Source organism: Desmodus rotundus, chromosome X (genome assembly GCF_022682495.2).
Source record: "Desmodus rotundus isolate HL8 chromosome X, HLdesRot8A.1, whole genome shotgun sequence".
In the NCBI taxonomy this organism is placed as follows: Eukaryota; Metazoa; Chordata; class Mammalia; order Chiroptera; family Phyllostomidae; genus Desmodus; species Desmodus rotundus.
Window position 1 is genome coordinate 56,878,215 of NC_071400.1, and position 22,593 is coordinate 56,900,807.

The following is a 22,593-nucleotide window of genomic DNA, read 5'->3' on the forward strand; positions in this document are numbered from 1 at the left end:
AGCCAGTTTCTCCTCAATATTTCCAATTAATCCAGCCTTCATCCCTGTACATGGAGCAGCATTGACAGCTTTGATGTCCTATTTCTGACCTTGTTGAAAGGAACGAGGGGGAAGGCTTGTGGAACCATGTTTATAAAGTCTACAGTAGTGCACAGTAATGTCCCAAGCCTTCACATTTACTCATCACGCACTCACTGACTTACCCAGAGCAACTTCCCCTTCCGCAAGCTCCACTCACGGTAAGTGCTTTACCCAGGTGTACCATTTTGGGTTTTGTTTTTTTTTTTTTTTACTGTATTTTAATTATACCTTTTCTGTTTAGATATTTTTTAGGCACATAAATACTAAACATTGTATCACAATTCCCCACAGTAGTTAGTACAGTGACGGGCTGTACAGGTTTATAGCCTCAGAGCAACAAACTATATCACAGAGCCCAGATATGTAGTAGGGTATACTATCTAGGTTTATGTAAGTGTACTGTGTGATATTCCCACAATGACTAAATTGCCTAACAATGAATTTCTCAGAATGTATCCCTGTCATTAAAAGAGGCATGCTTGTATGATATCATATATATCACATAAATATGGATATATATGGAATTCTCTAGCATGACAACAGTGCAACAGGCCTAGAGATTAGCCAGCCCAGACTAAAAAGAAATGTTTGATAGTCTGGAAGCAAGATATCCAGGGTATCATAGGATTTCATTCAACAGATAGTATAACTGACATATTGCAAAAACTCACATGTATGACAAAAGCACAGGGTGCCTAAAAAAAAAACAGCAATAGTCTCTCGTAGTCTCTGTACATATATTAAGCAACCAGTTCAAATTGGAACAGAAGTCAGGGACTTTCAATAAGAATGGGAATGTAGTCTAAGACATAAACCACATAAGAAGCTAAAAGATATTAGGGCTATGGCCATAAGGGGGCTACATTTCAAAATCAGAGGCCCCCAAATCATGCAACACCTCAGAATTCTGTGGGTGGGCCTACATTTTGTGTGACTCCACTAGGGAGCCATACAGTGTTTGGCTAGGATTTTCTGAAACAGGAGGGCGAGCAGATTGTCAGAGATATAAATGACGAGTGTACACATGCTTGTCAACAACCTTCTTACTTTTTATCCCAATTCCACCAATGAAAACTGTGGTTGGTACCAAATGAGGTTTCACATCCTGATTGCAATTCAGCAGGAGGTGGGGTATCCAGCCATCCAGCTGGCTTAGAGGCAGGGCTTCAGTCCTGCCTCTCTCAGGAAGAGCACCCCTGCTGGCTGAGGGCTAGAGAAAGGACCCACCTTTAGGAACCCTGGCCCTTTATAAAAGTCCTCAACCAATGTAGGCTCCTACTGGTGTTAGTTTCACATGTGCACGCCTCACTCCAGATTCTTGGAGTCAGGTGAGTTTCAGAATTCAGAAAGGTGACAAGGGGCACAGACAATAATACATTAGTAACACTCTTGCAGGGTCTAGCAAACACATTGACATCTCTACAGTAAAACATATTAACATCACATGGGATAAAGAAAATTTGGGCTGGCATTCTCTCCCACACAGGTAAGGAAAGAGCCTTAAGCTTTATTTATTCCTAGCACTGATACAGCCCTCAGTTCTCAAACCCTTTCAGGCTGAGTCGTTTTACACTACCTCCCCAGCTTTGGTCAAAATCCGTGGATGGTACCTGAGTCCCCAACCAGGCCACAACCTGTAGGACTTTGGGGACTGGGGTCTGATGGTGGCAATGCTCTCCCTACCCCTTTCCAAGCTGGCAGCTTTTCACAGTCTGCCTAAATCCCATCTGCAGGCTTCCAGACTCAGGCCAGGACCCCGACATTCTTCCCTACTTTTCAAAGCCTTCTGGGGAAAACAGAGATGTCTTTTCAACCACTAGGAGAGTGCTTTATGGTTTACAGATTTCTCTCACATGAATCAACCCGTGCCATGCTCATCTCCATGAGACAGACTGAAAAACATGATTACTCCTTAGGGGGAGATGTTTATATTGTGCCAATTTTTCATATGAGAATTTTGAGGCTTACAGAAATAAAGTGATTTGCTTAGACTCCCACTCTAGCAGTGGTGGTTCCAGGGATCGATATGAGGCTTGTAACCACAGAAGAAAGCTTCTGCTTCCTACCATGCTTTCTCTGTGGAGGTAGGAGCCTGATCAGCCTTCTCTGGGTAGCTAAGGACACACCCAAGTGTGCGCACAGAACACACACAACATATACACACACACTTGCCTCTAGAGGCAATGAAAGAACCTTCACAGCATATCAAAAATCTCTAAAGTTCCTAAGTCAACAATCACGAAATGGGCCTGAACACATGGTTCCAGATTGGGTATGCTCCGCAAATGTGTCTGCTCCAGCCACGAACCTTCTCAGTTTCCTAAATGTATCTGGTCCTTTCAGGCAGCCTACTCCCATGTCTGACCTCCGAAGACCCCTGTTACCTTCAAGATGCAGTTCAAATGGCCCTCTTCTCTGAAGCTTTCCACAGCCTCTTGCCCTGAGCCAGTGGTTCCTCCCTCTTCATTTTCACCTAACTTCATAGTGCCTCGCTTCACACTGTGCAGTTTACAGGTCTGCCTGGAAGGTACAGCCTCCCTGCCCTGAGTGATGTAGAGAGGAGGGTGCACTTGTGTGCGTGCACCATCAAGAGCTTCTTACAGGGTGGGTATCTGCCAACTTTAATCTGCTTTTTCTTAGGTTGTATACCAAGATCTGCCCTCTCCCTTCGGGCATGCTTACAGGGCTGACAGATGCCCAGTTAGTTAGCAAATGTGTTTGGAAGGACAGCCCCTTCCTGGCCCAGCAGTAGCCTGATGCCCAAGAGGCTGGCCACAGGGTGGAGCGAGTTCTGCCCATGCAAAGGCGGCTGCTGCCCTATGTGTGCTACCTAGCATACACCCATTCCTGTGGCACCAATGCCAGGTGCTGGTTCACCCCTTCCATCAATATGTATTGCAAAGACCCAGACACTGTGAGAGCCTGACCCCTACTCCCACCCCAGACCAAGCGCGGGCCTCTGATGATGACCCTGGCTCTGTGGCTCCCTGAGGGGCCAAGTCCATGTTGCAGACTGAAAGGACACCCTGCACAACCCTGCTCCCTCCCTGCTCCATAGTGGGTGTTAGTCTCCAATCAGCCTTTGAACTCTTTTTTTTTTTTTTAAAGATTTTTATTTATTTATTTTTAGACAGAGGGGGAGGGAAGGAGAAAGAGAGGGAGAGAAACATCAATGTGTGGTTTCCTCTCATGTGCCCCCTACTGGGGACCTGGCCCGCAACCCAAGCATGAAGCATGTGCCCTAAACTGGGAATCGAACCGGCGACCCTTTGGCTCTCAGGCCGGCACTCAATCCACTGAGCCACTCCAGCCAGGGCAGCCTTTGAGCTCTTAACTCCCCCTCAGCATCAAGAACCTGAGAGACCCAACCTATGACGGTTGGTTCTAGAGTGGTCCAAAAAGCAGGTGATAAGTTGGAGGCTTGGTACACAATTGTTCCTTATCCACCCCACTGGAAATGAGGACCACAACCTGGAGGGTAGGTGATATGCAGACGGCCCCGGGCACGAGGAGACAGCCCAGCAGGTAGAACTTTCTCGTTGGAACTTTTCACTGGGCCTGCAGGTGGAGAGGACTTTCCTGGCAGGTGAGAAGATCCAGGTGTGTGGAAAGTATGGGAATGGACAAGGGTGACTTCTGTGATTGGATGACCCACAGGGGCATGAGAAGCTGAGGGTGACTAACAAAGTGAAATCCAAGGGAGAGACCTGGAGTCTCCGCCATAGCTTCCAAAGTAGTCCCCATCTCAGGCGGTGGGAAAAAGTCAAAGCCAAGATTTGATAGGAATGGCTGAACTTCCAAGATGCTGAACATTCAACCAATGCAGGACTGCCATGCCAACATCAGAAGCCTACTTGGAAAAACCTGCATCCATGACATACAGAACAGGGGCATCTGGGCAAAGACCTGAGGAGATGTGTACTCCCCAGATTTCTCTGAAAGGTCTGAGTCTGTGGCTGCAGCCCAACCCTTCCCATAAAGAGCTGCTGCACCCACCCTACGCCTGAGAGAGCAACAAATTACACACATCTTCCCCCACAGGTGCCCTGGATCCCTGGAGGTAGGGTGACTAACCATCCCGATTTGCTGAAGACAGTCCCAGGAAAACCAGGAAGAGGTGGCAGCCTACTGCCAGGCAGGACCCAGCCAGAGTGAAATCATCACACAACACAGGCTGGGTGTGCCGGGCTTGGTAAGAGAGGAAAGGAACTACACCTGCCCTTCTCAGAAACTGCAATAAAAGTCCCTGGGAGGCACTGAAGGGCAGAAGGCAGGGGCTCATGATGATGAACACCACTGACAAGGAGGCTCCCATAGAGAGTGGTGGAGGTGGGCAATATAACGTAGCCTTCCTGAGGGCACAATGGATGGCCAACCAACTAAGGTGCAGCCTAAAATGGAAACTCAAAAGAGCAAAAACAGGCGCAGGAGGCTGAGGGAAGCTGCCCCAATAAACAAGTCACAATGCCTTGCCCAGGTTCTGCCCCGGAGTCAGTTTTCAGACCTGGGACCATAGACTAGGGAGGTGCCTGGGCCCCTACAGGGGAAGGACCCTGCAGCACATGGCAGGAAGAAGACGCTAGAATGATCCCTCAGACCTTCCCAAAGGGACCTCCAGCAACGCATGGGTGACTCAACACTGGGAAATGGGAAACCCAGACAGACGGAAGCTGGGGCAATGCATTGTCCAATCTGACACTGACTTGGGAGACTCAATAAACTCTGTCTCTGCATCCGCTTAAGAAGGCCCCCTGTACCAGAGTTTCTGAGCAGAGGATGTCACTGTGTCCAACATATCCTGGGCCAGTCCTGAGGATTTCAATGGTCTTGAGCAGGGAGACCCTTGCATCCAACATCCTCCAGAATGAGGTCCTGAGCTTAGTGAGATGTCTTCTGAAGAATCTTTCAGAAATAAGACAAAATGGGAATACAGAATGAAGTCAACACAGTAAAGAAAAATGCATAGAAAAAGAACTGAGAGAATACACTCAAATTATGAATGTTCTTGCTTCCGAGTAATGCTTTATGAGCATCCTCTGTACTGATTCTTCATGCACTTTCTTTTCTTGCCATAGTGGCCACAGTGAGCATGCAGATACTCAAAAGTCAGCAGAATAGGTCTTCTGCACAGGACCCATTAGCCTACCTGTTAGCATCCCATAACCATGGTTATGTGATGGCAACAGCTGCTCCAAGTCCTCCACACCCGAATCTCATAGACAAATCAGCTAGATGGCATGTCCGCTTGGCCAGAGCATGATGTTTGGAAGCTCATCCACAAGCTAGGGCAAAGTACTAAGGCCAAGCAGTGACCAAGTGGATTACAGAGGCAAGGAGCCTTTTCTCACAGGCAGAGTGCTGGAAGCAAGGGCACCTCCTCTGAGGAGACCGCTCACCTGAGTTCACAGGCAGCCTCTAGTGGGAGGAGCAGTGGGATAGTCCCTGACATGTGGTGTCGCTTACAATTTGGAGAGTCTAGAGGAATAGTGAATCCAAACCAGGCCTGCAAAGAGAAGGAAACCGGTCCCTGAGGGGGCGGGAGGAGGAACCTGAAACAGAAACCACCAAAGCAGGGTTAGCACCCAAACTTCGCAATGAGTGCCCACAACTTGATGCAAAAAAAACCCAAAAAAAGACAAGCAGTTCAATAGAAGAATGGGCCGCAGGCAGTTCTTGGAGGAGGAAATGGGACCTGCTGAGAAGTAGAGGAGGGAAACCGGGAATTTGGGTCAAGCAGGTCCCAGTGCGGTGGTGCCACACAACCTGTGGTAGGAGCAAACTGGAACCCTCTCAGGGTCTCAGAGCAAAAGCAGCATGCAGAGTGGGGTAAAGAGGGACAGCAAATTGCAAAGGCAAGTGCTCAGAGGGCCATGGAGGTCAGGGAGTCCTGCAGAGTGCCGCCAGGGGGACAAGAAAGGTAGGCTGACTTTTGGCAGGTGCCCTCAGCTCCAAAGAGGAGGCTATGTCCATGGTCACAGTCCCTTCAAAGGGCAATGGCAGAAATGGCAAGGATTTCCTGAAACAAGGTGGGGTGAGTTACCGGGACGGAATTGCAGGCTGGGGAAGAAGTGGAGCTTGAAGAGGAGCCTCTCTCCTGCCCCAGGAGGCCATGAACATTGTAATAGTGGGAGGCAGCAGAGGCACCGTGTCTGGGAGGGAGCAGGAGGAGTCCCAAGAAGGCCCAGATGTCCTCTGACAGCTGCCGGGTCTCCAGGGCACCCGTACAAGGCCAAGCAGTGGAAGGCAGGAGTGCGCCGGGTCTCGGAGGTGAAGGCTGAACTGCCTGCCAAGATGACCAGAGAGGAAGGGAGTGAAGGCCTGTCCCCACCAGGGCTTTGTTTATGAGAGGGGATGGGTAGAGTAGCAGCTGGCAAAAGGAATATCACCTGGAGGTCATAAATCAGATTGTTTTAGGGTTCTGTGCCAATACTTTATTTGTACTGAAATTCAGGACTGAGTTGCAACTGGGTCCCTTTGACAGGGGCAGCCAAATACCACCCCATACGACCTGCAACATGGCCGGGACACTCTTCCTGGGCCCACCCGCCTGGCAACGAATTGGCCTTACGGCCACTACCCTTGGGCTTCCCCTTCATCAGACCACACTCCCAACCTTTACTGTACTGCTCCCTGAGGGAGAGATCGTACAAGCCGTTCTCAGCATACACATGAGGGTCAGAAAAAGGAGTCCTTCTGTAGTGCCATCACTGTCCCCTACGAGCAGACATAGAGTGTAAGTCACTAGTTCATGGGGCACGGACTACTTCTTCAAACAACAGGATTTGGGAGGAACACCACAAACCGGCCATTCAGGGGACCCTCCCTTATATCTTGAAACCCCCACATGAGGTTCTGGCACATTCAGCAGCAGCTGATAACCATTCTTGGGGCAAGGAGCTGAGGAGGAAAAACTAGCATGGATAGAGTTGGACCTGGTGATCATTAATGCCCCCTGTGACCTGGAGGCCTAAACCCTACGAAGGTACAATCTGCCTCTCACCTCGTGGCCAGCACTCCTGTTACCTCCAGCTTCTGCAAGGGGGGAGTAGGTACAGCTCACTGAAAGAGAAAGAAGTCCTCCGTTGATTCGACATCTACTAAGCAACTACTGGGGCACCGGCACCTGGTGTACTGAAGCCAGTAAGACACAGGCTTAGCTTTCAAAGGATTCGAAGCTCCTCAGGGAGCCCAGGCTCTCAGAGGCGCACAGTTACAACCCTGGGAGATGAGAGCCCAGTGAAGGAAGATAGGTGGGAAGGCACAGGGTACTAGCCGAACTGGGAGTCAAGAGTACCTGATGCTTGGGTGTGGGGTAAAGAAGGGGATGCTAAAGTTGCACCTGGTAGGACAGGAGTTTGCCGGGACAGGAGGAGGCAGGCACTCCAGGCATCAGGAAGCACAGGAGCCAAAGGGGGAGTCCTGGTAGAAGGCGCTCAGGGTGCAGGGACTCCGCAGCAGTGACCCAGACTATTGGGTGATGAGGGAGAGCTGGGGCCACTGGAAGGCTCTCCCATGGCCCCCAGGTATTTGGGCTTAAACAAGAGAGGACTGGGCAGGATTTTCAGTTGGGGGTTGATGAGGACAGATGTGCAGCTGGATGACATGACGGATGACCCACTGGAAGAGGAAATACAGGGATGTCCAGGCCAGTGGGGAAGCTCGGGTAATAGCACTGGCCCCAGACCATGAAGCCTGGCCTCAGGGAGTAGCAGTGGGGACAAGAAAAGGAGCATTTATTCTGATCAGGTATTTTAGAAGCACGGACACAGGACTCGGTCAGCAAGTAAAAGAGAGGAAGGGCGAGGGTAAGTGGACACGAGGAGGCAAGTGTGGCGGCACTGAGAGGGTTGAGGGCCTAAGTGAGAAGTGGAAGAAGAGAGGAAACAGCTGACAGGGAAGCTGGCTTTGTTTGGGACATGAGAGCTCTGAGGGGCGACAGGAAACAGAGTGTGGATTTTTCTTCTCACCTGCAACAAAAAATGCAATATGAAGACCTCCCCTCAAGACCCTACTGGTACTACCAGGGGATGGGGAGGGGGTGTGAGGGATGGGGTGGCGGAGGAGCTTGCAGAAAGCAAAACTGGCCTCGGCATTCAGCTTGTCCTCCGTGTCCCCGAGGGTCCATTCTGAGGGTCCGCTTAGGGCACTGAGGACCCTGGGCTGCCACTTTAGCCCATGCCTACGAGTGCAGCGCAGACTGAGTGCAGATGTCATGGAAGTCAAAAGGGCACTGCCCGGCCTTGGCCACTGAGTGGGCCTAGCCCAGCTGCTACCGGGTTCCCAGTGCCCAAAGCTACCTCCCTGCCGGCTCCGCCCCACTCTCCCTTTGTCTCCACCCTCGCTCAGCTCCTCCTCTGCAACTTCCCCCCAGTTATGCCCTGCTCCTCCCCAGCTTTCCCCCAGCCTCGCCACGCTCCATCCCCAGCTTTGTGCAGCTGAGCCCGGCACCTCCACTGCAATCCACCAGCTCTGCCCTGCTTCACCCCGTGCTTTCTCACAGTTCCGCCCCCAGTCCCACAGGTCAGCCTCCGGATATATCACCCCACCAGTTCCGCCTACCCCCACCAGTTGTTTTCCACCGGTCCGCCCACAGATACCCTTCCCCCAGCTTTCTCCTCTACCCTGCTTTCCCTGGATCCTCCTTCACCCCCGAAACTCCTTCTCCCCCAGCTCTTTCCCACGAGTCGTCTCCAGATTCGGCTCCCCGAGCTCCACCTCCCTAGCTTCCCCGCACCTCCGCCTCCTCCACCCCCTACGGCAGATCCTCGTCCACCAGCTTTTCCGCAGCCCCGCCCACCCCCAGCTCCACCGCAGCTCTTTCGCAGCTCTTTCTCACCGCTCGGCCAAACCCATCCCGCAGCCCCTCCCCCTGCTTTCTCACAGTTCTGCCCCCAGCTACGCCCCCTGGCTCTTTTCCAGGCTTCACACCCAGCAACTCCTCCCCTAGCCCCGCCTTCTCTCAAGCCCCACCTCTTGATTTGCCTAGCCCTGCCCCTTCCTCTCCCTATCCCACAGCATTTTGCCCTTCCAGTCCCTTTTTCGTCAGGGTCTCCAGGACCCAGTCCAGTCCTAGTCATCTTGCCAGTCGCAGTGTCTGGTGAGTCCAACAATGTCTCCTAGCAACCGTGGGCTGCTTGCGTTTGTACTTATGTGCGTGTTTAAGTCACAGTCTGGCTGTTTGTCTGCGTGCCAGCTCCGTGCTCGCTGGGTCCAGGCGTGAGTACTGCCGTGTGGGGGCCTGCTGCTGCGTCAGGGCCTGGTGCTGAGTCTGGGCGTGCGTCCTGCTGCGTTCGGGGGTGGTGCTTGGGTACTTGTGTGTCTATAGGCTTTTGTAAGCCCAGCTTAAAGGGGTTTGTGTATCTGCCAGCCCAGGGTGGTTAACCAACGCCAGCGTCTGCCACCTCTCACCGGTCTTGGGGAGGCTGAGGCGCATCCACAATGCGGGCCCAACTGCTCTGTGCTGTCTCCGTGTCGCGTCCCGGGGTCCTCTCCTCATCCGGGCCTGGGAGGCGGTCGTTTCGGCGGGGGCAGTCTCCCAGGGTGGCGGGGAGGCGGACTGTCTGGACTGGTGGCCTCAGCTGGGTCAGCCCAGAGCGACGCGACTTGCATGACCAGTGGGGCCAGGAGACTCTCTGCACCTGCCGGCCCGCTGGGCCCTCGGAAAGACAGTACTTCAGGGTTGGGGTTTCTCCTCCCATGCGTACGGCTGGGAACACTCCCACCGCAGCCAAGGCCTCACTTTTCTGTCTCCTCTTCTGCCCACCTTCATTTGTCCCTCGTACTTGTAAGTGTGTGGGGGCTGGTGACGGGCCTCTGTGCATAGAAACGTGGGTGTACTAGTAGTCCACGTGCACTCGTCTGTCCTCCCTGCTTCCTGCTTCGCCCTTAGGCTGTCGCCACCGCACCCAGGCCCCAGGCTGTGTGGTGCACAGCTGGTTGCCCATGACACCCCTCCCAGAGGGGCCTACCCAGGATTACATTGAGGGAAACGGGATTGTAGGGTCCCCACATTCTTCCCATGTGGTGATGTGAGGGGAGGTAAGAGTTTTCTCCTCTTGGATAGGGCGTCTGCTAGGCTGTAAGGACACGACCCGCCTACATGAAATGGTTTTCTGTGCAGGCTAGCTGGGCCATCATGTGGTCCCTGACCAGGTAGGGGAGGAGAGAGCCACTGCCGTGATTTGGAGAAACAGACCATGAGTGAAAGGCCAGGGCCATGTGTTTCCCATTAGGTGGAACCTCCTCGGTCCTGGTGGTTTCTAATCCCTGCTGAGTAGAAGACTGTTCTGGTATATTAGCCAACATTGCTGTCTTGTTCCTAATGACGTTTTCTCATTATGTCCCTTTCCCTCATGCAGGTGAAGAAGCAGAGACAAGTGGAAGAGTGTTTCTTCCTCAGGCCGCTAAGCAGGTACTCTGCATTGTGTGACAGGAGGGCACTCAGCCCCCTTCGTGCCTTTACTGTTACCTCAGTTCTCCCTGGGGATGCCACCCACACAGTTCAGGTCTCCTTGTTGTGATTTTGTGGGGGTGATGAGAAAAGGGCCAAGGAACTCAATGGCGGAAACCAGGCATATATCTCAGTAGAAGAAAAAGAAGTGGCCGGGCCACAGGTGGACATCCAGCCTCCGTCATAAATAATCCAAACCCGATAACTAGGGCGACCCTTTGTCACCCGTCAGGTGGGCAAAGGTTAAGCACAGTGATGATGCTCAGGGCCGACAAGCATGTGAGGAAATGGCACCAGGCCCATGGTTGGTAGAGCATACACGGGTGAGCTTCGGTGGAAGGCCGTTTGCCGGCATGTATCAGCATCTCAGAAGTGCGTGCATGTGACCCAGGCGTCCTCCCAACAAGTCTTCAGTCAACGAGTGTTTGTGGTAGTGTCCTTTAGAGTGGCAGGAAGTGCAAAGCAGCCTGTGACTCTTTCTTCATCAGTAGGGGAAACTCAGTAAATCGTGGGGCAGCCAACAAGGGGATACCATACAGGCAGCAAAAAATTGGCTAGAAGAAAATGTGCAGACGTGAAGGGATGTGCTCGAAGTGCTGCCAATGGCAAAATTGTTCTCTGCCCTGTGGAGATGTGCGGGAAGAGCCTATACCTCTGTAGTCATTTGTCGGGATGGTCACATCAAAGAGCCGCAGCCCGAGTGGCTTAAACAACAGACAGGGATTGTCTCAGAGTTGCAGAGGCTGGAGGTCCAAGATCAAGGTGTCGGCCGAATTTGCCTCTTCTGGGGACTGAAAGAGAATCTGTCCGTCCCGGTCCCCAAGGTTCTGGTGGTTTGCACGCAAGCTTTGGCATCCCTTGCCTTGTAGATCTCGACCTTCATCTTCACAAGGCATTACTCTCCTGCGTGCACGTCTGTGTGTAAATTCCCCCTTTAGATGAAGACACCAGTCATTGGATGAGGGTCTCATTTTAACTTGATTACCTCTGTCAAGCCCTTTTCTTAATGGATAAGGTCACAGGAACAAGGTCCTTGAGTGCACAAGAGGGGTAGGGTCCAGAGCACAGGGGAAGGCGGCCCAGCCTGAGAAAGGGAGCTGGGCACAGGGACTGGCAGGACAGTGGGTTGGGAAGGGGGTGAACATGAGGCAGCTTTGTCCTCCAGGCCTTGCCTTTGAGAGTGGGTGTGTTTTCATAAACACGAGGACATAATAGCTGAGGTGAGGTTTATGTCCTTTAAAGACAGGAGGGGAGAGACAGACAAGAGTGGGGCTGCTCATGGACGGAGGGCAGAGCCGAGGCTCAGCCCCATGATGATGATGGGCAGCCACCGGTTGTGACTGTCCCGTTAGGTAGGTGCCAGGTACTCACAACCCCTTGGAGACTGAGGCTCCACCAGGTACTCTGACCCAGCTGAGTCTCTGGCCCAGGGCCCTGCTCCTCCCACGGCACAGCTTCGTCCTCCACTGAGGAGGAAGGACCCCTTCCCCAGGTACAAGGAAAGGAGTGAAGGACAGGGGTTCATGCAGTCAGGTTCCCCATGACCGTGGGTCATCTGTTCATTCCTTGGTGCCACCTTCTTAACTGTAGAGTAGGGTGACGGTAGCACTGCCCCTACCCAGTTATTTGAGGATTGAATTCTAGGATCCATGGATCATGCTCATCCCAGGGCCAAGCATGGGATCGGGGCGTGCATACAGGTGCCAGTTGTTTCTGCTCTTGTTAGTCATTTCTCCAGGCTCGGGTGGGGGCCGGGATGTCTGCTGACAGTGGATACCAGTGGGGTAGGAAGAGGATGGAGGAGGGTGGTACCCAAAGGGGTCTGGAGGAGACACCTGACAGGATTATTTGAGGTCACGTGGTGTCCCCAGGGCCCAGCTGCAGCTGGATCCCAAGGATATGCACTCTACGGCCCTGGGGGAGGGGCCGCAGTGCTTGGGGACCTGCAGTGCCTTGGGGGTGGCAGGGCCAGGGAGCTGAGAGTGTTGAGGTGGGTGGGGAGAAGAAGCAAAGCCCAGGATGGTCATTGCTGGGAGAGGACTAGAACCTGCCCACCCGGGGTGAAGCCGAAGGTCGCTCCTTCCCACTCTGTGCTCCCCTGGCCTCAGTGACCTCCTTTGTAGAACTGACCACCCCCTGTCCTGACTTCCTTTCTGCAGCTGTCCCCACCTTCTTCCTTGAGCTCCCCAAAGACTCCACCTGGTAGATGAGGCATCCCCATCGCCAGCCCCTTTCCTTGGGCCTGCCAGCTGAGTGCTTGGTGATAGGAAGAAGGAGCCAACACTCTCTGCTCCCCCACCATCCCTGTCAGTGGGGTTCCTGGGACCCCAGGGGACAGTCGGTGGAGGTCAGCCCACAGGCCATGAGCTTGGAGGGCTGGTGCATGATGCTTATTGACATTGGTGCTGTTTCCGCAGGCCACGTGAGGCCCACAGACCTCCGGGGAGATGAAGTTCTGCTGCCTCTCCTTCCGGCAGCCTTATGCAGGTTTTGTCTTAAATGGGGTCAAGACTCTGGAGACTCGTTGGCGTCCTTTGCTGAGCAGCCACCGGCACTGTACCATCGCCATCCACATTGCTCACAGGGACTGGGAAGATGCCGTCTGGAGGGAACTGCTGCTGCAGAGGCTGGGGAGGAACCCCGCGCAGATTCAGGCCTTGCTTCGGGAAGGGGAGAAGTATGGCCGTGGAGTGATAGCTGGCAAGTGGCCACACCCCGAGCGCCACTCAGACACCTCAAAACTCCTGAGGACCTTGCTCAGGAGTTTTGGGGCTTGTTTTCTTTTGAACCTGTTGGGGTGGGGCTCTGGTTTCTTTAAGCAGCACACCTTCAAAGGGGCAGCAGGGGGCCCTGGGCTGGATGTCCGTGGGACAAGTTTCCAGGATCTTGGGCGAACCCTTTTGTCCACTCTGGGCCTCAGTTCCCGTTGGTGGTCTGAGAGGCAGGGACCAGTCCAAGGCTGCATGTGGTGTTTCCTGTGTGTACACATGTGGTCTTGTGTGTGTACACATGCGTGTGTTTGTGTGACAGGCCACGAGAGGCTGCACAGCACACAGAGAGGGTCGGGTGACCTCCAGACTCAGGCGTCGCACACCTGCCCCACCCCCACTGCCCATGGGCACCTGAGCAAGTTCCCTCACCCCTCAGTGGTTGAGGTCCCACATCAGCTCCTTTCACCTGGTGAAGTGCTTGCGAGCCGATGGCCTGTGGGTTCCCCACAGCAGCCGGGGCCCTTCTGACCTGTACATGCTGCCCTCAGCAGTCTGGCTGGAACCTGCCCCTTCCTGGGTGGAGTTGTTGAGGACAAGGCCCTGTCCTCTTCATTTATCTCTCTGCCCTGGCCTCACCCAGAATTCCCTGAACAGGGTTGGACACATCAGAAGTGCTCAGTGAGAGGGACCCAGTTCAGTCTGCGTCCGTTTGATGATATCAGTTTAGTCTCTAATGGTTATAACGTTGAATAACCGCTTTCTCTCACAGGCAGGCCTTGGTTTATGGAAGGAAAGACATCTCTGTGCTTCTCTCTTGGTGCACAGGGCTCGTTGACATTGGGGAAACTTTGCAGTGCCCGGAAAACTTAGCCCCCGATGAGCTTGTGGAACTGGAAAATCAAGCTGTACTGACCAACCTGAAGCAGAAGTACCTCACTGCACTTTCAAACCCCAGGTGGTTACTGGAGCCCATACCCAGGAGAGGTGGAAAGGATATCTTCCAGGTGGACATCCCAGACCACCTGATCCCCTTGGGGCAGGAGGACTCCTCACAGGAAGGTTACCGAGAAACCAGCTGACTCATGACCATCAACAAGCCATCATGCCAAGGACGTATAAATAAGGCTCAATCTGAGTTGGCACCACAGTGGGGAGGGCTACCCACCACCTGCTGTTCACGGAAACCGCCTTCTGCGTTCCTCAGGAGATGCCTGCCTGGACTTATTGACTTTGTCCTAAAAGACTTTGACCTTTAGAAAAAAGGGAAAGCTTCCACTAAGTATCTTGGTGTCCTAGTCACTCATTTAGGTCCTGCTCATTCCTTCTCATGAGACTCATTACTCATTAGTCTTAATGAGTAATTAAAACTCATTACAAAGAAATGTGTTTTAAGAGAATGGGTTAGTGTTCGGGACTCCCTTACACGTTTTCTCCTCTGTTTGTTCTGGTCAAACTCCAGGGGATGTTGTGGGAGGGCTGGGAGCAGGCACTGAATGATTGCCCAAGGGTGACCAGCCAGGGACTGCCTCATGCACCATGAAGGGGACATCAGACTTTGAAACACCACACCTGTCTGCCCTGGCAAGTGACTCTTGCTCTGTTGTAAACGTGCCCCTTGGCTCATGAAGCCGTGCGTTAGACGTGTCACACAGCTACTTTGTGACCAAAGAAAGGATCTGAAATAGAGCTCTGATGGAAAAGTGATGAGTAGTGTTTTGTTTCTTGGATTGTTTGTGTGTTTTGTGGGCAATCTTTTATTTATTTGGGTCCCTTCTAGGAGAGTTCCTGGTGCTTGTTAGCTGTGAGGATGATGGGCTTTCTCCCAGGGGTTGACTGGAGTGGCTCATCTTCTGAGCCAGACTGCCATGGTCACAGACGGCTGAGCAGAGAGGGTGGCCCTAGTTTTAGGTGGGTCTCTCTGGGGGGTCCTTGGAAATTGGGCTAGAGACACTCAGCTGCTGGTCAGAAACTTCCTGGCATCACTGGGGGACCCGTGAAGAAAGACCCTCCTGTTTTAAGGTACGTGACTATTGGAAGGTGATCCCCCCCAAAGTCAGGAGTCAGGCAGTCCTGTCTCCCAACCAGCAGGCAAGGCTCAGGGGACCCAATCCTCCTGAGCTTGCTTCAGAGCTCCCTAGTCAGGCCCTTGGATGAGTGTGTGAAAATGAACGAGGACAATGGGGACAAAAGCCTGTCTCGGGCCAGGATTACTAGCCTCCTAGGGCTCGTCTGATGAGGTGTGTGTAGCATGGAAACGATAACACGGACTCACAATTCTCATGGTTAATTTACTCCCATGGAGTTGTGCTTTTCTTTATTAAAGCTGAAATTGGATTTGTGGTTACAAAATGGTGATTGTTTTCTGTCATTGGGAACTTAGGGGCCTATATTGTCCCTGAATTGCTCACAGAGTGCTCACGAGTCACCAGAGGAGCCCTCCTCCTCCTCCTCTTCCTTGTCGGGGTCTGTGGGTGGGGCCATGACTGAAAGGGCAGCCATTGGGATGGAATCACAGGTGTTGTACAAAGACATCACCGAATCATACAGTGGGTAATCTGGGCGGCTGGTGGGCAGTCCCCCTGTGCCATTGGCTCTGGCGGGAGCCGTGGGCGCAAACGTGACATTTCCCAGATGTGCCCTCCCCACTTGGGCCACCTGGCTGACTTGGGCAATGGACTATCGTGGCACTGATCGTGGACCACAGACCCGAGAACTTGGATGACTGGGTGCCACAGGGCCCCTGAGCACTTGAGGCTTTCTTCTGGGTCTTTGGTGCCTCCTCTATGGTTAATTCTTGGTGAGCGTCCTGTAGGGGCTACCTGCTTCTTCTTCCTCTTTGGAGGTGTTGTGCTGGTCCCTGGCCAAGCAGCAATAGTCATTCGGTTGCCTTCTCTCTTAAAGTTCTCGATGAGCCAAGGCTTGTCTCTGAAAGTTGGAATTGTGACTTCCCCCTGCGCACAGGTGGAACACCTAGCCGATCTTCTGAGGAACGGAGTGAACAGCCAATGGAATCCCAGCATATATGAAGGTTGGAAGCCAAAATTATAGAGGGCATTGAAAAACAAATGGCAAGGAGATTGCGTTGGGACAGTAAGGTCCCTGGGACCAGCACGGGGACCAGGGCTGCTGCAGCTCCCGGCCTGGCGCCTGCCTGCGCCTGCTGGACCTGCTGCAGGATCCTTGGATGGGAGCCAAATCAACAGTTCCCTCCCCTGCCAAACAGGGAGGATAGAGCAGCACCAGGATGGACCTGGATGCTTGAAGTTGCTGGGGGGAATAAAGACGAAGTGGGAGACGCACAGGGGCGGTGTTCACCCGCTGAGACTGTGAACAGCAGCTGGGGCATTACCAGAGAAACTGGGGACCTGGGTGATGCCTGGAGAAGGGAGAAGAGTTGGGCAGTGACAGACCCTGACTGGGATAGTCTCTGTGCTGGTTGGAAAGTTGGGCTATGTGAGAGGCCAGGTGCTTGTTAGGAGTGGCAGGGATCAATGGGAGGATTTTGTTAAAAAAAAAATAAAAATAAAAAAATAAAAGGCTCTTGGTCACTGTTTAGGCGAATCTCCCACAGCGGCCACCACAGCCGCACCCCAGCCACCACAGGCACAACTGCAGCCTCGCCGCGCCCCCACCCGGTCCCCACCATCAGCCCCGCCACAGCCTCAGTCTCACCCCCCTCACGCCACAGCCACCGCAGAACCCCTGCCGCCACGCAGCCCAGCTGGCTCGCTAAGAGGAAGGAAGAGGCGCCCCCTGCAGAGGAGAGCAGCAGGGCTCAGGGAGTTAGCAGTCCCCAGAAAGACTTAACTCAGTGGGGGAGCTGAACTACCCTGAAGAGACTTTGAGCGTGCCTAGCACCTAGGACAGCAAAGAGTGAGAAGGTGGTGTGTGAATTTCCCCTAATTAGTTCACCTCAAGGACGGCACAACTGGTGGATTGAAGGCGCTGGCCTGGCGCACAGGGCAGCAAACGGAGGACCTGAGCTGGAGGCTGGGCAACTGTGAAGATTGCGGCTCAGACCGGGCCCCCATCCTTGCAAAACCGCAGGAAGGGAGAAAAGCGAAGCCCAACCCTCCTCAGTCTGCAGCATCCACGAAGACAAGTAAAACTCGCTACTAAACAATGAATGGGCCAAGAATGAGATCAAGGAAGAAATGAAAAAAAGTTTCTGGAAACAAATGAAAATGAACTCACAACAATCCAAAATGTATGGGACACAGCGAAGGCAGTCCTGACAGGGAAGTTCATAGCCATACAGGCCTACCTAAAAAAAAAAAAATGGAAACATCTCAAATAAACAGCCTAACACTACACCTACAAGAACTGGAGGAACAACAACAAAGACATCCCAGAGAAAGTAGAAGGAAGGAAATAACCAAGATCAGAGCAGAATTAAATGACATAGAGACTAAAAGCACAATTCTAAGGATCAATAAATCCTGGAGATGGTTCTTTGAAAAGATAAACAAAATCGACAAGCCTTTAAGCGGGCTCATCAAGAAAAAAAGAGAGAGGACCCAAATAAACATAATCCGAAATGAAAGAAGAGGGATTATAACTGACACCATAGAAATAACAAAGGATTGTAAGAAATTACTAGGAAGAACTGTACGCCAAGAAATTTGAGAACCTAGGTGAAATGGACGTATTTCTAGAAAAATATAATCTTCCAAAAACTGAATGAAGAAAAAGCAGAAAGCCTGAACAGACTGATAACAGCGGACGAAATTGAAGCAATAATCAAAAAACTGCCAGCAAACAAAAGCCCTAGACTGGACAGTTTCACAGGAGAATTTTACAAACCATTTAATGAAGAGCTAACCCCTATACCTCACAGACTATTCCAGAAAGAAAAAAAAAAAAAAAAGAAGGCGGAAGACTCTCAAATTTTTTTTATGAAGCCAGCATCATCCTAATTCCAAAACCAGATGAAGACACAACACAGAAAGAAAACGTCAGGCCAATATCACTGATGAACATAGACGCTAAAAATCCTCAACAAAATACTGGAAAACAGCATCCAGCAACATATTAAAAACATCATACACCATGATCCAGTGGGATTCATCCCAGGGATGCAAGGATGGTACAATATTCGCAAATCAATGCACGTAGTACATCACATAAACAAAAGGAAAGACAAACATCACATGATCATATCAATAGATGGGGAAAAAGCATTTGATAAGGTACAGCACCCATTTATGATAAAAAAAACACTCAGCAAAGTGGGAGTAGAGGGAGCATTCCCCAACATAATAAAGGCCATGTACAAGAGACCTACAGCCAACATCATACTCAATGGACAAAATCTTAGAGCTTTCCCACTAAAATCAGGAAAAGAACAAGGATGTCCTCTTTCAGCACCCCTGTTCAACATAGTATTGGAAGTCCTAGCCACAGCAATCAGACAAGAAAAAGAACGAAAAGGTGTCCAAATTGGAAAAAAGGAAGCAAAACAGTCATTGTTTGCAGATGAAATGATAGTGTACATAGAAAATCCTATAGACTCCGCCAAAAGACTACTCGACCTAATAAGTGAATTTGGCAAAACAGCGGAATACGAAGTCAATATGCAGACATGAAAGGCGTTTTTGTACACCGACTATGAAATATCAGAAACAGAAGTCAGGAAAAATAAATCCCATTTGATATGGCGACAAGAAAAATATAGTACCTAGGAATAAACCTAACTGAAGAAGTAAAAGACCTGTACTCAGAAAACTACACAAAAATGGAGAAGGAAATTAAGGAAGACACAAACAAATGGAAGCGTGTACCATGTTCATGGACTGGACGAATTATCATCAAAATGTCCATACTACCCAGAGCAATTTATATATTCGACGCAATCCCTATTAAAGTACCAATGACGTATTTCACAGATATAGAACAAACGTTTGAAAAATTTATATGGAACCATAAATGATCCCGAATAGCTGCGGCAATTTCGAGAAAGAAGAGCAAAGCCGGATCACAATACCTGATATCAAACTGTATTACAAGGCCGCTGTAATCAAAACAGTCTGGTACTGGCATAAGAACAGACACAGAGACGAATGGAACACAATAGAGAGCTCAGAAACAAACCCAAGTCTCTATGGTCAATCAGTATTTGCCAAAAGGGGCAGATGCATAAAATGGAGTAAAAATAGCCTCTTCAACACGTGGTGTTGGGTGACCTGGACAGCTACATGCAAAAAAAGTGAAAGTCGATCACCAACTTACACCATACACAAAAATAAATTCAAGGTGGATAAAAGACTTAAATATTCATGATACCGTAAAAGCCCCTCTCGGGAGGGTCTTCTGCACTGACTTGTCATGCAGGACTGGCCCGATTATTGGCAGTTTGCAACCGGGATTGATTGTCTGCTTCCTCACATCTCTCCTGGTGCCCACACCAGCACTCACTGAGCAGTCTCCAGAAAGGCATTGCCCTTTTCCCTACCCCTCAGTGGAGAAGCAGGCAGGATGAAAAGGGTTAAGGAAACCCATTTTGAAACTGTAGAAAATTCAGAATTTTGTCCTGGCCACTTCCGGAACATGACATGCTTTACTGGTTCACCTGAATGACAACGTTTGCAGATAGTACTTTTTGTTCCTCCTGCATACGACCCGTCCAGTTGAAGCAGACCAGGGGAGAAGAGAGCACGATTGAGGAAGATTACAATGTAAAGTTTGCTAACTGAGTAAGGATGGAGGAAAAATGAAACCCAACACCTGGAGAGGACTTAAGGATCTAGGTTTTCCAGAACTGCTCCTGGAAGCTTTCGTCCTTCTGAGGAAAACTCACCTTGCTGCTTTTGCAAGTGCCAGGAATCCAAAGGAACTTGCTGAGCCTGGGAGCACACCTCACAGTGCGGACTAGGATACACCCAGGTGGGCCCAGCTCTGACACTTTCCACACACAACACCTGTGCAGGTCATCCAGCCTGGTCATGGACAGCCTAAACTGTTTGGAACTGCCTACCTTCACCACTCTCCCTGGCTCCCAGGGGACCCCCTTCTGGTCCTCTAGCTCGAAGATAGACTCCCCACACCACTGTGCACTTCCCTTCAATGGATCTGGCTCGCTGGCCAAGTGGCAGGGGCACAGACAGAGAAGTAACAGAGTGTATTCCTCTCACACTTTTGGTTAACTCGGCTTCTGTCAAGTTTCCTTTCTCTTTGATTTTCTGCACTTTGAATATGATATGCCTAATGCAGATGTGTTGTTGTTGTTGTTTATCCTACTTGGTGTTTTCTGAGCTTCCTGAATGTGTGCTTTCATGTCACTAATTGATTTTGGCACATCCTCTGCCATTGCCACTTCAAATATTTTTCCTGTTTCTTTCTTTCCTCCCTTTCTTCTCTTCCACTTATGCATACCTTACAACTTTTGTACTCGTCCAGCATTTCTTGGGTATGTGCTTCCGTCATTTTCATTCTCTGTTCTCTTTACATTTCAGTTTTGGAAGTTTCTGTTGACATTTCTTCAAGCTTGCTCATCGTGTCCCCAGCTGTGTGCAGTCTATTGATGAGGCGATCAAAGACGCTGTTCATTTCTGTCACACTGTGTGATTTTAAAACAAAATATATTTTCTTATGGTGGTAAAATACACAAAACATAAAATTTGCCATCTATGGGGAACCGTTCCAAGCATGGGAAATGCGGCTCAGTCCCCACTCGGAAAAGCCAGTGGGGAGCGAGGTTGGCGGGCAGGACCCACGTCCATGGATAGGTTCTCCCATGGGAAATCAGGCCTGCATTGTACCTAGACTGCTATGAGACTTACTCTTGCTAAAACTCCCTCACCCTGAATTGTGGCAGCAAATGTTTACTCAGTATCTTTAGCTTCCTAAAATCTGAGCTAGACCTTCCAGGTATGGAGCATAACCGGTTTCAACCAAGTCTCCCTTTACATTGCAAATATCCTTCTTTGATGTATTTAGTGACATCCTCTCCTTTGTTGTCTGCAAAAGATAACCGCCCAAAACAAACCTGTGCATAGGAAATGAGGACCATCTTTGATGTAAGGGGCCTAGAAAAACAATAAAAGCCTGTCAAGGCAAGGGTCGGGGTGCTCTCCTCTTGAGAGAGTGGCCGCGCTGTCCCTCTTCCCCCACAGGACTCGGTAGTCCATGTGTATTTGTCTATTGCCACCACAACACAGGATCCTGTGGGCCGGGATCCGCATCATCCATCCTAACCATTTTTAAATGTACAGCACAGTGCTATTAAGTACGATTCTTTTTGTTGTGTAACCATCACCACCACCCATCTCCAGAATTCTTTCCTTCTTGCAAAACTGAAGCTCTGTTTCAATTAAACCGTAACTCCTCATTGCCCCTTCTCCTCAGTCCTTGGCACCTACCTTTCTACTTTCCATCTCTAGGAATCTGACTACTCGAAGTACCTCATATCAGGGGACTCATACAGCATTTGTGTTTTTGTGTCTGGCTTCTTCCCCTTAGCCTAATGTCCTCAAGGCTCATCTGTGTTGCAGCATATGTCAGAATTTTCTTTCTTTTGGAGGCTGAATAATATCCCACTAAATCACATTTTGCTTATCCATTTGTCTATTGATAGATACTTGGTTTGCTTTCACATTTTAGCTATTATGAACTATGCTGCCATGAACATGGGTGTACAACTCTCGTTTGGAGACCCAGATTTCAACTTTGGAGAGTATACACTCAAAGGTAGGATCGCTGGATCATATGGTAATTGTTTTTAATTTTTGAGGAGACACCATACTGTTTTCCAAAGTGCCTGTATCATTTTACAGTCCCATCAACAGTGCACAGGGGTTCCAATTTCTCCCAATCTTTGCTAACACTTGTGATTTCCTGGTTGTATTTTTTTTTCTTGGATTAGTGATATGGAGCATCTTTTCATTTGCTCTTTGCCATGTGAATATCTTCTCTGGAGAAATGTCTGTTTGATTCCACTGCCCACTTTTGAATAGGGTTGATTGTTTTTCTTGCAAAAGTGAGGTAGGTCTATGTGTGCTGTCACAGGAATATCCTGTATCCAAATTATTAAGTGGTGAAGGCATGCGATAGATCAATATGTACATCATGGGTAATGCCTCATGTTTCATAGCACATCTGTGTATGAAAAAGCTAGTATAAGCTTTGAAATCATATATACCAATATGTCATTTGTGGTGACCTCTGGAGGAGGGGGCTGAATTGGGGAGGAACTTTGAAAAGGGGGAAACTGTGATTTATCTGTGTTATTAGAGGGTTTTTTTTTCTTTTCAACAAGAACATAAGCAATACGTAGTAATTTTTATATTGCAAAATATTTATGTAAACCTAATAATGGAAATAGTAGAACAGAAATAAAGTCTGATGCAGTTTGGC

At 50.4% G+C, this 22,593-nt stretch overlaps 2 protein-coding genes across 2 annotated transcripts; one reads left to right on the forward strand and one right to left on the reverse strand.

Moving 5' to 3' along the window:
- Positions 1-3,195: 3,195 nt before the first annotated feature.
- On the reverse strand, positions 3,196-9,779 carry LOC123478768 (uncharacterized). The gene is made up of 7 exons (XM_045188186.3): positions 9,490-9,779; positions 8,530-8,607; positions 8,049-8,260; positions 7,082-7,140; positions 6,122-6,364; positions 5,478-5,584; positions 3,196-4,983 (listed from the first exon to the last, which is right to left on the reverse strand). Exons 1-7 carry the CDS (start codon positions 9,777-9,779, stop codon positions 4,794-4,796), a joined length of 1,179 nt encoding a protein of 392 aa, XP_045044121.1. The 3' UTR covers positions 3,196-4,793.
- LOC112296342 (protein EOLA1) lies at positions 8,326-14,946 on the forward strand. The gene is made up of 4 exons (XM_024551191.4): positions 8,326-9,178; positions 10,440-10,492; positions 12,949-13,231; positions 14,068-14,946. The coding sequence occupies exons 3-4, from the start codon at positions 12,979-12,981 to the stop codon at positions 14,319-14,321; spliced, it is 507 nt and encodes a 168-aa protein (XP_024406959.1). The 5' UTR covers positions 8,326-9,178; positions 10,440-10,492; positions 12,949-12,978; the 3' UTR covers positions 14,322-14,946.
- The last annotated feature ends 7,647 nt before the right edge of the window (positions 14,947-22,593 follow it).